This window comes from Dasypus novemcinctus, chromosome 3, assembly GCF_030445035.2.
Source record: "Dasypus novemcinctus isolate mDasNov1 chromosome 3, mDasNov1.1.hap2, whole genome shotgun sequence".
Classification (NCBI taxonomy): Eukaryota; Metazoa; Chordata; class Mammalia; order Cingulata; family Dasypodidae; genus Dasypus; species Dasypus novemcinctus.
The window spans coordinates 123,170,242-123,184,347 of NC_080675.1; the positions used below are offsets into that span (position 1 = coordinate 123,170,242).

The following is a 14,106-nucleotide window of genomic DNA, read 5'->3' on the forward strand; positions in this document are numbered from 1 at the left end:
CAGCCAGTTTATTCTCTCCACTGTGGAAGCAGCCTGTTGGGACGGAAGGATGTGGGTGAGGTAGAGTGGATCATGTTATCAAAGATGACCTCATCAAAACAGCCTGATTCATTGTGCTTAGGCAAGTGTAGTTTGGGCAAAGACATTTTTAGTTCCCTCTCACCACTCACCAATGAGTCCTGGCTTCTCTAGAACATATTAAGTTCAATTTTGTGTGTCCAGTTTTTGTTTTTGCAACTCTAGAGAGGATGGGGAGGAGAAGCAGTGGTCTCCTACCGCTGAAAAGCAGCCTCTTACAGCTTCTCTGTAAGTTCCACAGTCCCCCCAAAAGGCATTCAAGAGGGCATCCGAAGGTATCAGAAGGCCGTTTGAGGTCGTGACAGCTAATCCATGAAGCGTTACGTTAATTTTGCTATTTTAAACTGAGAGCGTTAGGAAAATGTGGAATTAATTTTACATTGTGTAATACATTTTCAAACCATTCTTCGGTTTAGGAACATTGACCATTAATGTTTGAAGAGGACTTCAGGGCTGTGTGATTGATGGTGGCTGAGAAAGAGGGGTTGCAAGGATCCAAAGCTCATCTACTAGCTTTGGTTCACAGAAAAGGGAATGATTTTTACACTCTTATTTCTACCCCCTGGCCTGGTCCTCCTGTCGTCTGATGAGAAACCTTTTTAGGCTTAGATCAATCCAGTTTTGATAACTGTAGATTTGGTGTGAATTTTTTATCTTGCTTTATATAGTGTTTATGATCTCATTTGTTCTGGAAAGTACATGGTTATTCCCCTTTATAAGCAAACTCAGTGTCTCAACTCACTAATAGGAAATACCATAGTAGAGGAAATTGTTAATAAATCCAGTAAGACCTATGCCCATTTTTCAGTTCCTTTTGGTGCCCATTGGGCCTGGGAAACAGCTAGCTAAAAAGAGGCAGCTGACAAAGCAGATGGCTTTCCTTTCAGCTTTAAGGAAATATGAATTTATTTCTACTCCCAAAAGGGAAACGAAATATGGTAACAGACATAATTCCACAAGGTGCCTTGTCCCAAGAAACCCCTTTATTCTTCAAGTAGTGCTTGCATGTGTGACAGTGGGAAGAGGGTTAAGTTAAAAGTTCAGTCCATTAGAAGCTTTTCCAAAGAGGAGATCTCTGATTGTGAGATGTAAGTTGTTGAGGAAATAAGGATTCTATATACAAAGTCTCAGCTTACATTCAAGTTTACTTTTCAGATTTTTTTTTCCCAATGGCAAGAAAGCTATGTCTTAACCAATTCTACAAGGCTAACTACTGCAATTTCAGTACTTTCTAATAAACCTTAGGTCAAAAACCTTGAATCACAGATTTAGAAGTGTTTTAAGCTATATTATGTTTTCTGAAACAGCCAAGAGACTCTTGGATCTTTGGCCATTTTTACAGGCTACTGTATATGCGCTTGATGGCATCAGCTTCTTCTTTATTAAGGATGCCTTTCTCCACATACGCCTCAGCTTGTTGGTTGATGAAGTCCCTCATCTTTGAAAGGTCATAATCTGGAAAATATTATTAGAGTATCATGAGCAAAAATAATTCCAGTCTCATTACAGTCATTACCATTACCGAGAAGCATTTTGTACATTAACACAATTACCATTCCCTGTCTTTCACATTAGAAGACATTTTAATTCTTGGCATTTGCACAGTACTTTTCCATTTAAAATCATGTTTACGTGCTTTGTATTATCTGCTCTTCATCACAACCCTGTGAGGTATCCAGGTTGGGAGTACCATCCCCATTTGACCAAGGAGGGAACAGGCTCATTAGTTAGGACTTCACAAACTATAGGCGACAGATTCATATTGGTCTGGGGTGGGGGCCCAGAGTCTGCATTTTCAACAAGCTACCAGGGGGATGCTAGTGCTGCTGTCCAGGAAATATACTTGGTGTCACAAGATCCTAAAGGTTAGGCGCCTTGTCCAAAGTCACAGTGAAAGTTATGATCAGAACCAGGTGTTCTGACTTCCTGTCCTTGATGCATTAGGTGGTTAAGTCCCCGTTAATGTGGCGACCCACTTTTTTTTTTCAAATCAAGAATTACTTTATTTCATGCTATTTAAGTTGTATGTAGGGAGCAAAAAGCCAAACCAGAACCTCTTTATGGTCCCTTTGTCCTCCTTAAACAACAAAAATCTATGCGAACCATCAAGCACCACCAAAACAGAGAGATCCCCAGGTAAGAAGGCTGCCTCTGATGTTCTGAAGGGTTAAACACACATACACACACACATCTTCCCTTGATTCTTTAAGCATTACAGACAATATTTTTAAAAATATGGTAAATACAGAAATATAAAAGTAGAATTGAAATCACCTGAATTCTCATCGATAAATACAGTTGATACTTTGTTATATTTTCTTCTATTTGCTATCTCAGTCCAGAATTGAAATTGCAGGGTATATACTTTAGAACATCCCCTTACCTTTACACAGTGAGCATTAACATTCTTCAGAAACACTATTTTAAAGTGTTCACACTTTACATCCTGTGGAGGTACCAACATTTATGACACAAATCCCCCACAGCTGAACACCTAGGTCTTCCACATTGTACGGTACTTGGTGGGAATCGCCCCTTCCAGCTCGTGAGTGGCCTGAGGCTGAGTTTCTCAAGGGCAGTGTCATTCATCCTGGCAGCCCCGGCGCCTGGAACAGAGCCTTCCTCCTGTCAGTTTGCAAAGGGGAGAGACTGGGACACCAAAGCCCCGAGTGCTTCATGGCCACCCTTAGCTATCTTGAATGCAGTCTGAACTGGGATCACTTGAGCATCTTTAAACCCCTGAATGAAGGGAAAAATAAGCCTGATCGACCTCTCTGCAAGCACCACATTTTATCATTCCAAGGTGAGCTGAGGCTTAGGGAGAGCCTGTTTCCTCTCCACCAAGCAAGGCGTTTTGCTTCCCACCAGGGCATGGTCATGAGGATTAGAAGAGATAATAGCCCCCAGTCATCGAGCACTTGGCAACCATCATCGCCTTTGCCCCTCACGAAAGCCCATGAGGTAAGCATTTCATATGCACCTCACGAGATGATTCCTGACTGACTGAATCACAGCACACAGGCAGAGTCCTCTTGCTCTTCACTGGTTCGAATTAGTACTGGCTGTTTAGAATCTGTTGCAACGTCAACACCTTCAATGCAATGGAACAAAAAGCAGACGCTCGAGAGAGGTGAAGAGATCCAGGTGATCTGAAAGCGCACATAGGAACGTATTTTGCTTTCTTTTGAAATGGAAAAAAAAATTCTATCTTTATGACATAGCTGTTACTGTGTTCAGCGAGAAAACCAGCAGGTGCAGAGGAGAGTCCCTTGGCTTCTTACACTAGGCCTGCCCCAGCCGACAGGAGTGCAAAAGCCACTTAACTGCCTTGCTCATTTCAAAAGGTTTTGAGGTTGGAGGTTCAAAAGAGATAAGGGCTGTAATACACTTTTAGTTTTTTTTTAAATCATATAGACTTTTTTTTAAGGTTGCTTAAGATTTTATCCTCAGTATCACATTACATGGACCTCCCTTTCCTGGGATTGAGGAGGGGATTCGGGTCACTTGGGCCCCTGTCACAGGACTTCAGCAAAGTTTAAGAAAGGTCAGAGCTAATAAGCTTTCTTATTCAATCTCTGTGGCTCTAGGACCTATATCCCCACAGTCTTTGAGAAATGACCCCAACTCAGGTATAGCAAATATGACGGTGGAGAAGCATCTCTTCGGTTCCTGCCTTCAGGAGGGTATCTATTGCATAGTGCTCCCATTTCCTGGAGGCAGAAGATATGCATCCAGCCCAGCACTCTATGAAATTTGCTCCCAGAACCTTCGCTATGCAAGCACTGGAGTTCCATGTTTCACTGGGTCGGTCATTTCAGGAACTGGAAGACTGACTTCTAAGCGGTAGCTGGTTATAACCAAGACTCTGATTCATACGTTAATCGGTAAAAGAAATGACATGAATAATCCAAATTGGGGGGCAATATAATTAGCATCGGTTTTGGAATGCATTTGGCAATGACATTGATTCTAAAGTAGTGCACTTTTTAATTTTATTTAAGTCTTTTCAGTCATTCAAGACATGTCATAATTTAATTGACATTTTTTTCTTCCTTAGTGGTACATGAAACAATGTCACATTTTTCAATCCGTGACGGATTTGATGAAAAACAGTTCATATGAATTTTAATGTAACTGATGGCCTGGAAATCCACCTTATTTTGAACCAGATAAAGGAGTTTATGTATGAAGACTTGAAAATTGTTTCCATCTCACTCAGTTTATAGGCTCACAAGCCAAAGGGTTGCTGAAAATGCCTCTTCCTCTCACTGAGTTCTGTGTCAGCGGTACTCAAACTTGGCTGCATATTAGAATCATCTGGGGAGTTTTAACAATGCTGAAGCCTGGGTCCTGCCTCCAGAATTTCTGATTTAGTGGTTCTGAGATGCAGCTTGGGCCTCGGTATTTAGAAACTCCCCCAGGTGATTCATGTGCACTCTCAAAGTGTGAGTGACAGTCGTTTCCAACTAGCCTCATTTTAAAAGCATCACTTTGCAACAGTTCTGGCCAAACACCCAGGAATCATACTAGAATTCTCCCTCTCCACTGTCCCTTGAATGTCTCCCCACTTCTTCATCTCTGCCCCTATCTTGGTTAAAGCCCCATCACTTCTGCTCCAGATCTTTGCCTTCTTATCTGCCTCCCACCTTTGGGGTCTCTTTTTTCAATCTGTCACCACACTGCTGCCAGGTGGATTTCTCAGTTCTTAACCTAAGTGGGCTCTAGTGGAGGCACCCCTGCCTAAAAGAGGTGTGCAGCCTCTTCCTGACCTGGCCACTGCCCACCTTCCCAGCCCTGTCTGTATGTGCACCACTCTCTCTTGCTCCTTTGTATTTTGGCACTCAGTGTTTCCTCTGCCTCCATCTCTCCCCATTTGGCAAATTCCTCTTTGCTTTCCAGCGAAGGCTTTCCTGCGGCCCTTTCTCCCACCAGTTTCTGTCCTGCTAAGAAAACATACTACCTCCTCTCACTTCCGTCACACCTACCTGGGATAACACTTAGCAGGTCCAGCCATAATCTTGTTGGTACTGTGAGCAAGTTGATGCTGGGGCTGCATCTTCCTGTTCTTACTGGTGCTCAGGACAGAGCTGGTTCTATGTCTTGTTTTAACTAAATGAGTGACTGCTCTTGTGACTTCAGGGTGCCCCTAAGATGTGCTCAGAAAATGCCTTCAGTTAAAACACTCCAAGAAAATAAAAGGAAAATGGTAGCTAAAACAAGATTGGCAAGATGTTGAGAATTATTGAAGGTGAGTGATGATGACCTAGGGATTAAATATATTATTCTCTCTCGTTTTGACATGTTTCATATAATAAAAGAGTAAAAAAGAAAAGAAAATGCCTTTGCCTGAAAGACAGATTTGGAAAATAAGAGAAATGGAGGTTCTGTTCCATTCTGCATCTGAGAGGCAGCTGGAATCTTTTGGGCTCTGAAAGGAGATTTTAGCCTCATCAGGTTGATGGTGGGACTCTTTATATAACAAGAATCTCTAACGATTGGGTGAAGTTTGCAGTGTATAACCATACTAAATCCCTACCTTCTTTATTTTCTTTTTTGTCATGGTTCTTCAACCATTCAATATTTTTTCTGATGGCTTCCAAATAGGCTTCTGTTTTCCCTGGAAAAGGCAAGAGAATCCATATCAAACTCTCATAACATCCTCCCTGCATTTCTTCTTACAGAGCACACTTATGTTTAAAACCATGAACAAAAGCTGGACTTACTGAGCACTTGTGAGGTAGCATCCCTAAGCCAGGTGGTGTGCATACTTGTGTGTGTTTATGTCAGTGTGTGTGTGTGTGGGGGGGGGGGTTGTTGAGGAGAGTGGCGGTGGTGGGTAACATTCCAGAAGACAACCAAGAGGGAAAGTGTCACCCACATAAATGTGTACAGTTTGGTGTTCAGGCAGTGAAGAGTTTGGATTCAGCTCACAGGATAGGGGCTCCTATGTTTCTTAGACTGGATCATTTCTGGTTAGGGATGGTTCTTCCAAACCAAGGAATATTATCAGGTCAAAGACTGTATCAGAGTGGCAGATACTAAAGAGACTCCATTGTCCAAATTTGTGACTGTGGGCAAGCAACTATATAAATCTGCCCAATTCTGAGAAGGAGTGTAAAAAATCTCAGATGAGGAGGCTACCAAGGCCTCATTTCAAGGTTTGGATGGTGAACCTTAATACTGGTTCTAATGAAACTCCTCTGGATGTAAGTACTCTCTAAAGGGCCTCAAGGGCAGTGAGATAATAGAGGTATTAGGGAAGCATCCACTCTATGATGCTCTTTATGTGCACTGTTGTCTGCAAGGTGGGCATTATCATCATCAAACTCGAGATGAGGAAACTAAGGCTCAGAGAGGGTGACTTTTGCCTAGTTTCTGCCACCCTGCACTATCTAGGATAAGAACACACCTTCAGAAATCATCACTGATGTAGTCTTGTTCTGTTTCAAAGAATCAACCACTTCTTGAAGCAGGGAATGTCCCTTTGCTCAGAATGCCTACACCAAGTCACCAGGTGGACTGGAGAGTACTGGATGAGCAAAGAGAAGAAGCCTTCAAGGTCCAAGGCCTCTGTGGAAACAATGGCTCCCAATGCTCAGTGTATTGACTACCCCATTCTGAGTCCCCTTTAAATCCTGTCACTTGTAGTCTATTGTCCAGGTCTCTTGACTGAGCCATCCATGCTATGTGCTGATTATATGCCAGCCACATTTACACATTTACTCTTCACAACAACCAGTTGAGGCAGCCCTATGATCACTCTCATTTTACAGATGAAGAAGCTGAGGCACAAAGTAATGTGCCTAGGTAGTAAGATCACATAGCTAGTGAGTAATAGAACCAGGCTTGAACCTGAGTGCATCTGAATATATATGCAGTCGTTTGAGACTGTATGGACCCCAGAAAATCATGTTCTTAAAGCTGGTTCATTCCTGTGGGTGTGACCTATTGTGGGTAGGATGTTTTGATTAAGTTACTTCAGTTAATGGCCTTTGGATTGGGTTACTTCAGTAAGGCATGGCCCAGGGTGGGTCTTAATCCTCTTACTGGAGTCCTTTATAAATAGCATGACTGCAGAGAGAAAGATTCAGAGGCTGAGAGAGAGAGAGAGAGCCATAGAAGGAAGCTGAAGGCAAGGAAGCCTGGAGAAGGGATAGCCCAGCAAATGCTGCCATGTGCCTTGCCAGAGTCTAGGCTTTCTGGGAAAAGGCATCGCTTGATGAGGCCTTGATTGGGATATTTTTCTCAGTGAGCTTGCAAGCCAATAAATCCCCATTGTAAAAGCCAACCAATTTCTAGTTTATTGCTGGCAGACTAAAGCAATACCCTTATAGTATATCCATAGATCTATGGAATCTGGGTATATCCAACTATTAGCATCACCTTAAAATTTAACCATGTTCCAATTTCCTCCACGGCCATTACATAAATGACTTCCTGAGCATCTTCTTGCTCCTTTAAGCCCTTTCCAGCCTCACCACCGGGGCTTCATGTTATCTCCCCCAAAGAAGGACAGAGAAGCCCTCATGCAGAAATGAGCGAGTGAACAAGAGAATAGACCCACAATTTTCAGCTCTGGTTCATTTCAATCGCCTGAATAGAAACAGCCTTGAATTCCGTGCTTTGTTTCCAATAAGGTCAGAGTATGTGAAAGACAAATGTCCCCCTGGATGATGTTAGAATGCAATCAAGATAGAGATTTTCATTGTCTGTTGACCGTAGCTGAGGTCAACAGATTTGAGGTCAACAGAAAAAGAGAGGTCTCTATTTCAAATTAATTCTGTTTGAAAAGACATTTTGAACAAGGAAAGAAATCTTAATGTAGATTATTTCTAAAGAATGCAACTTCACTATTTTTAGAAATTAAATAAAATTAGTGATCCTCTTATCAGGCTTGCTTTATTTTTTATTTTTTCTATCTTTTTCCTATCTGGTTACATCATCATCTTTTTGGTGCATCGCTTCACTGCATGGGGACCTTATGCCTCTCCACAAGGTTTGTTTAATGAACAGATAATACTGTAGTGATTTGTTGTTAGCACTTTAGGTAATTAGGGCTTCTGAATTTTTGAGAATGTTTGAAATAACGTTATTCTTTAATACTTTTAAGCATCCTTTTCACAATCCCTTCTATGATATCATATCACAATGTGGAAAGAATTTGAGAAAAGAAAAACCACAGTTTAGTCTCTCTATAAGTACTATATTAAAACTTCTCAAATAGGATAAAAAATTATATGGCGTATGCCATAGCTTAGTGGACACTGTTGATACTCTACCCTCATGCCTTCTGCTTTCCAGATATGCTAATGGATAGCCCTCAACCAGTGACTGTTGAAAGTGGGAGACAATACCCCAGCTTCCTTGCTCCATGGGAGGGACAATGCTGAAGCATTTCTAGAGTCCCAGAGGTCCCAGTGGGATCGAGCCCCAGTTGCCCACAACTGAAACCTGCCTCATTAGCACACCTTTCTCCTATCTGTCTCATGTTCCTAATCCTCTACTTCTACTTCCTGGGACCACCTCCCAATTAAACTACTTGACCTCAAGAGTTTCTCTCAGGTTCTTCTTCGGAGGGCACCCAGTCTAAGACAATTTGAAAGAGCATAATCTAGTTAGTTTTGCTCAGGAACCAATTACCTAAAAAACAGTGTTGAATTCATTATCAAGTATGCAATGTATGAAAATTAATTTTATCCACTTTATTGACATTACCAACCATTAACACAGTATGAGTTTTCTACAGCTTAAAGAACAACAGACTACAATCCATTAAGAAACGACTCTTATGGATATACCATATATGACTAGGACATTCTAGTTTAAAATAGATACTCCCCCCACCCTGTCACCGTCATCCCCCTTTTCTGCTTTATCTATAGCACTTAACGCATTCTACTATACAATATCCTTTGTTCAGTTATTGAGTTTACTGTTTGTCTTCCTCCCTTAGAAATATCTTTCATTTACTGAGGCACTTTAAGGCCTGGCACATAGAATGCTCTATATAAATATTGGTTGAATGAGTGAATAAATGAAGGTTTCCTATATGGATGCTAAATCATAATCAGGGGAAGTGGATGTGGCTCAACTGATAGAGCATCTGTCTACCATATGGGAGGTCCAGGGTTCAAACCCAGGGCCTCCTGGCCTGTGTGGGGAGCTGGCCCACACGCAGTGCTGTCGTGCACAAGGAGTGCCATGCCATGCAGGGGTGCCCTCTGCATAGGGGAGCCCCACGTGCAAGGAATGCGCCCCACAAGGAGAGCCACCCCACATGAAAAAAATGCAGCCTGCCCAGGAGTGGCCCCACACACACGGAGAGCTGATGCAGCAAGATGATGCAGCAAAAAGAGACACAGATTCCCAGTGCCACCGAGAATGCAAGCGGACAAATAACACATAGCAAATGTCCACAAGAGAGCAGACAATGGAGAGTGGGGGGAGTGGGGGTGGTGGGGGGGGGGGTGAAGAGAAATAAAATAAATCTTTTTAAAAAAAATTATAGTCACATTTGCTTGGTGTGCATAGAATCGAAACCAGGGAAACTACAATTTTTTTTTTGAGGTGCTGGGTTGGGGATTGGACCCAGGTCTCTTATGTGGGAAGCTGGCACTCAACCATTGAGTCACATCAGCTCCCCTGAGTTGGTTTTTTTGTTTGTTTGCTTGTTGTTTGCTTTTTTGTTTGTAGTAAGCACTGAGAACCGTACCCAGGAGCTCCATGTGGGAAGCAGGTGCTCAACCACTTGAGCCATCTCCACTCCCCTATAGTTTTTTTTTTTCTTCTAAATATTTTCTCCATTTGTGTAGGCTGTCTTTTTTTTTTTTTTAATTTCGACCCCCCCTTGCAGCTTGCTTGTTGTCTGCTCTCTGTGTCCATTTGCTATGTGCTCTTCTGTGTTTTCACTTGTCTCTCTTTTTGTTGCGTCACCTTGCTGAGTCAGCTCTCTGCAGTGCTTGTACGGGCAGCATGCTGCAGCGTGTGGGCCAGCCTGCCTTCACAAGGAGGCCCTGGGACACGAACCCAGGGCCTCTCATATGGTAGACGGAGCCCAACTGATTGAGCCACAGCTGCTTCCCCTCCCCTATAATTTTTTTTTAAAAACAAATAAATGGCATAGATTTCTGGTATTTTTTACAAAAAAAATATTTGGAATACTTGACATTTAATGGGTTTTTAATTTAAATGATATTTATAGCATAAACAATTTTAAACATCTAAAATGTGCTAAGAATACTATACCTATGTGTTATTTAGTCTTCACAGAATTCCATGAAATAAGTATTATTGTTTCTGTTTTACCGTTAAGGAGACTAAGGTTCAGAGAGGTTAAATGCCTAAGGAAACACAGCTAACTAAAGGTCAGAGCCTGGTCTTAAATGGAACGAATGAGGGGAGGTGGGTAAAAAGCACATTTTACAATAGAAGGACCTAGTGCATTAAATTTTTTTTTTACCAAATTGGCCAACGAGACAGTGGTTCTCAAACTTTGCTGCACATTGGAATTACTTAGGGGAGCTTTAAAAAATCCTGATGTCCACGTCGCTCCTTTTACCAATTAACTCAGAATATCTGGGGGGTTAGGAATCAAGTACCAGTATTTTTAAAATGATACTGAGGTAATTCCAAGCTGCAGCACAGTTTAGGAACCACTGCCACGAGTATTGAGGCCTCCTCATATTTACTGAAGCCTTGGTAACAGCAGGAATGACATCAGGTGTTGCTCTGCTCTCTGGGAAAAGCAGCTGGTTCCTATTTACTTTTTCTCTTCTTGGCAGCTGTAAAGCAAATCCTTTATTTATACAGTGTGCACTGAAAGCCCATAAGGTTCCACTTTGAAAAGCTGGGATTTTTCCCCCCAATTTATTTCAGCTTCCTTTGGGAAAAAAATAGCTCATGGCTGAGGTAATATGGCATGAGCTTTAAAACATATGCTGAGGCAGATGGGAAGAGGGCCAGAGTCAAGATGCAGCTCTGTTTTTTTAGCTGTTCTGGTTTCCAGCTCTGCAAGAAAAATATCCTTTTTTATACACAAATTTGTCCTGACCCTGTCGTGCTATCCTGAATCCAAAATGGAGTAGAAGTCAATAGAGTTAACCTACCAGATATGCTGAAAACAATTAGGTCTTCTAAAAGAGAATTTATTTTTTGAAAAATGAGCGTGGAATAACGTTCAAAGTTATGTAACAACTACATGATTATAGTTAACTTCATAAAGTAAAGCAACTGACACTGATGCCGTGGATGCCTACATGGGCCACAGAGCCATTCGACTGACCAAGAACTTCTGCGTAATGATGACATTTTACATGCCCATAATATGCAGCAGGAGTCCTGGAAGAGCACTGGATTGAGAGTCAAGGGACATGGGCTCAAGACCCAGTCCTGGCACCCTTTGGCTGTGAGATCTTGGGTGAGTCACTCACCTTCTGAGCCTTGGTTTATTCATTTGTAAATTAAGAAGTCGACTTCTAAAAGGAGACTTATAGTTTCAACATATGGGAAGAAATTATTCTTTGCTGTCCTTGGAAAACCTGTATTGGTGTGTAGGTCTCCAGGGCATGGGCTTAATTCTTGTCCTACTTGCTGACTCACAAGGGAAAAGCTTAGATCCACTATTTTAGGACATTTCTAGCAGAATGCCTCAGGATTTGAAAGGAGGCGTGAATTTTTCTCCTCTGATATTTATGTGGCTTAAAGAATAAGAACATTCATGTGAGTTAGTCAATTTATTATCAATTTATTAATTAAACAGACTACCTTCTCTTTCCTGGCTTCCATGAAGAAGATACGGAAATGAAATGGTATTCCGGAATTATCTTTTTAAACCTAATTCCATTTTCTATCCATAAATTTGTAAATGATATCATTGGAATGAGTTTATGGATGTTATAATGCTTATCTCATCCCTTGGATAATTAAAAAAAAAAGAATTTCAGTGACTCACAGATCATAAGTGAATGAGTAAATATTCAACTGGCAAAAAGAGACATACTTAGATAATGGAATAAGTTTTAAACTACTTTTCTTTGGTATCCAGAGAGCAATATACTTGAAAAAATTAAGTAACTATAGATATGGTTGAAATTAGAAAAAATTCTACTTTGTTGGCATATTCCTAATTATTGGGGCATAATTATTGAGTTATTCAAACAACTGCATCACTTTGAAATAATCTTCTTAAATATTATTCTTAATGTCAGTCCCTGTTGAAAAGCAAGAGTTTAATCAAATAAATTATATTTGAAGGTGAATGTATTATATTTCACCATTGGCAATTAATTTGGATTTTTTTTTTTACATTAAGCCTGAAATGAGATGCATGTAAACATGCTTTGTAATCTGGAATGATATAAATATAGGGTATTGTTGTTGTTGTTGTAATTTTTATTAATCACAAGACCCAGAACAGTGCTTGGCCTAGTTAATAAATATTTGCTATGGTTGGATGGGGCCATCATTTCACGATGTGAAACCACAACAGTGTCCCTGCAGATATCACGGCTAGTGTGTTCTGATTATAATTATATCCTTAAGTGGTTTGGCTGGGTCATGACCTCATCCCCCCCTACCCCTTCCCCTACTCTGTAATCTCATCCAACTTTCCCTCCTGAAGGGAGCCTGTTCTCTCTCTATACGCCTGGCTCAACAATGAGGAGGACATGCCTACCAACTCTTGCCTACCTGTGGGTTAAGAATATTCTCCTGTCATTTCAAAGCATATCTGAGGTCTCAAAGGCAGGCGTTGGGTCTTATACTCCTTTTGTATCTCCACTTCCTGAGCACAGTGCCAGGGAATGCCATTGGAATTAATGTCTCAGGAAATCCAATCAACCCACATGGGTGCTTCCTTTTTTTTTGCCTAGAGACAAGGGGTGTTTTCTCACTGGGTTTTGTAAAAGAGAAACTAAATATTAGCCTTTGAAAAGAGAGTAAATGAAGCAACTGTGAATACAAAGGTACATGTCTCCATCTGTCCTTTGGGGATTAATTACATTTTTTTCAACAAATGTTGGTCCTTGACTTGAACTCATATTGGTACTTGCAAACTGTACTGGAGGGAGCCGACGTAGTATGAGTGGTTGAGTGCCAGCCTCCGACATGCTAAGTCCTAGGTTCAAGTCCCAGCCCTGGTACCTCAAAAATAAATTGTCCGTGCCCAAAGTAATAGGGAGCAGAGGTAGCAAAAATAAATTAGATCATTACGTAATGGATGGGGGTTATTCATTTTTAGCCCCAAATCTCTACCCTCTTCCTGTTGAGCAAGAGCCATTATAAAGACTAAGACTAGATGGATGGAGTTTCACTCTCCCCCTCCAAACATTTTTATCTGATTGAAATCCGAATGAGAAGGGAAATCTGTCCTCATCATTTGTCCCCAAACACATCCTAAATAGGCAATAGTGGCTAGATTTCTGTTTTGCATAATGTTTTCCTAAAAAACCAGAGAGACCTTGTATTTTTCTACAACTGTCCTGAAATTAAGTTAAAAAAAAAAAAAAAAGCAAAGAGACCCATCAGCACCCATTCCACAGCAATACAAAGTATTGTCTTAAGCACTGAGCATGCTACCTCAGCCAAAAGTTTTGCTGAGGTCCGGGGAAATACGATTACACCGGGCATGCTGGGTTTCTGCAGGGAGTTGCTGCACTGCTCAGCACTGCCCAATTTCCGGCTCTCTGTCAAGGCCACAAAACCATTCTTTTCCTGGTTAGCTATCTTTCAAAAGTTTACTTTTGCTCCTGATGGTCATATATAATAATTATTGAAAAGAAAGCTCAATGGTAGGTTTTCAGATGATAAGTTAGTTGGAAACCCCCTATACCTGATGAATGAGCTAAACACACTGACCCATTCCCTCAGCTCCCAGGGAATAAAACCTCCAGATGACCCTACTAATGAGACATCAGATATAAGTAAGGTTCCAATTATACCAAAGAGGTCATGATATCATAGTGACAGAAAAATAAGGTAGGTACAAGCCATCTGTTCACAACTTCTGGTAAAGACACCAAATTTCAGAAA

General features: G+C 41.2%; 1 protein-coding gene across 2 annotated transcripts in view; it reads right to left on the bottom strand.

The window, feature by feature from the left end:
• Positions 1-1,039: 1,039 nt before the first annotated feature.
• The window catches only part of SCG3 (secretogranin III), a 38,736-nt gene continuing 25,669 nt past the window's right edge, over positions 1,040-14,106 (bottom strand). The window contains exons 11-12 of one of the 2 annotated variants that reach the window (XM_004462155.5): positions 5,615-5,695; positions 1,040-1,533 (exon numbers count right to left, since the gene is read on the bottom strand). In XM_004462155.5, the coding sequence (XP_004462212.1) occupies positions 1,415-1,533; positions 5,615-5,695 (200 nt within the window). In that variant the 3' untranslated portion in view covers positions 1,040-1,414. The remainder of the gene's footprint in view (positions 1,534-5,614; positions 5,696-14,106) is intronic. The other variant, XM_012526625.4, reaches the window with a different exon arrangement.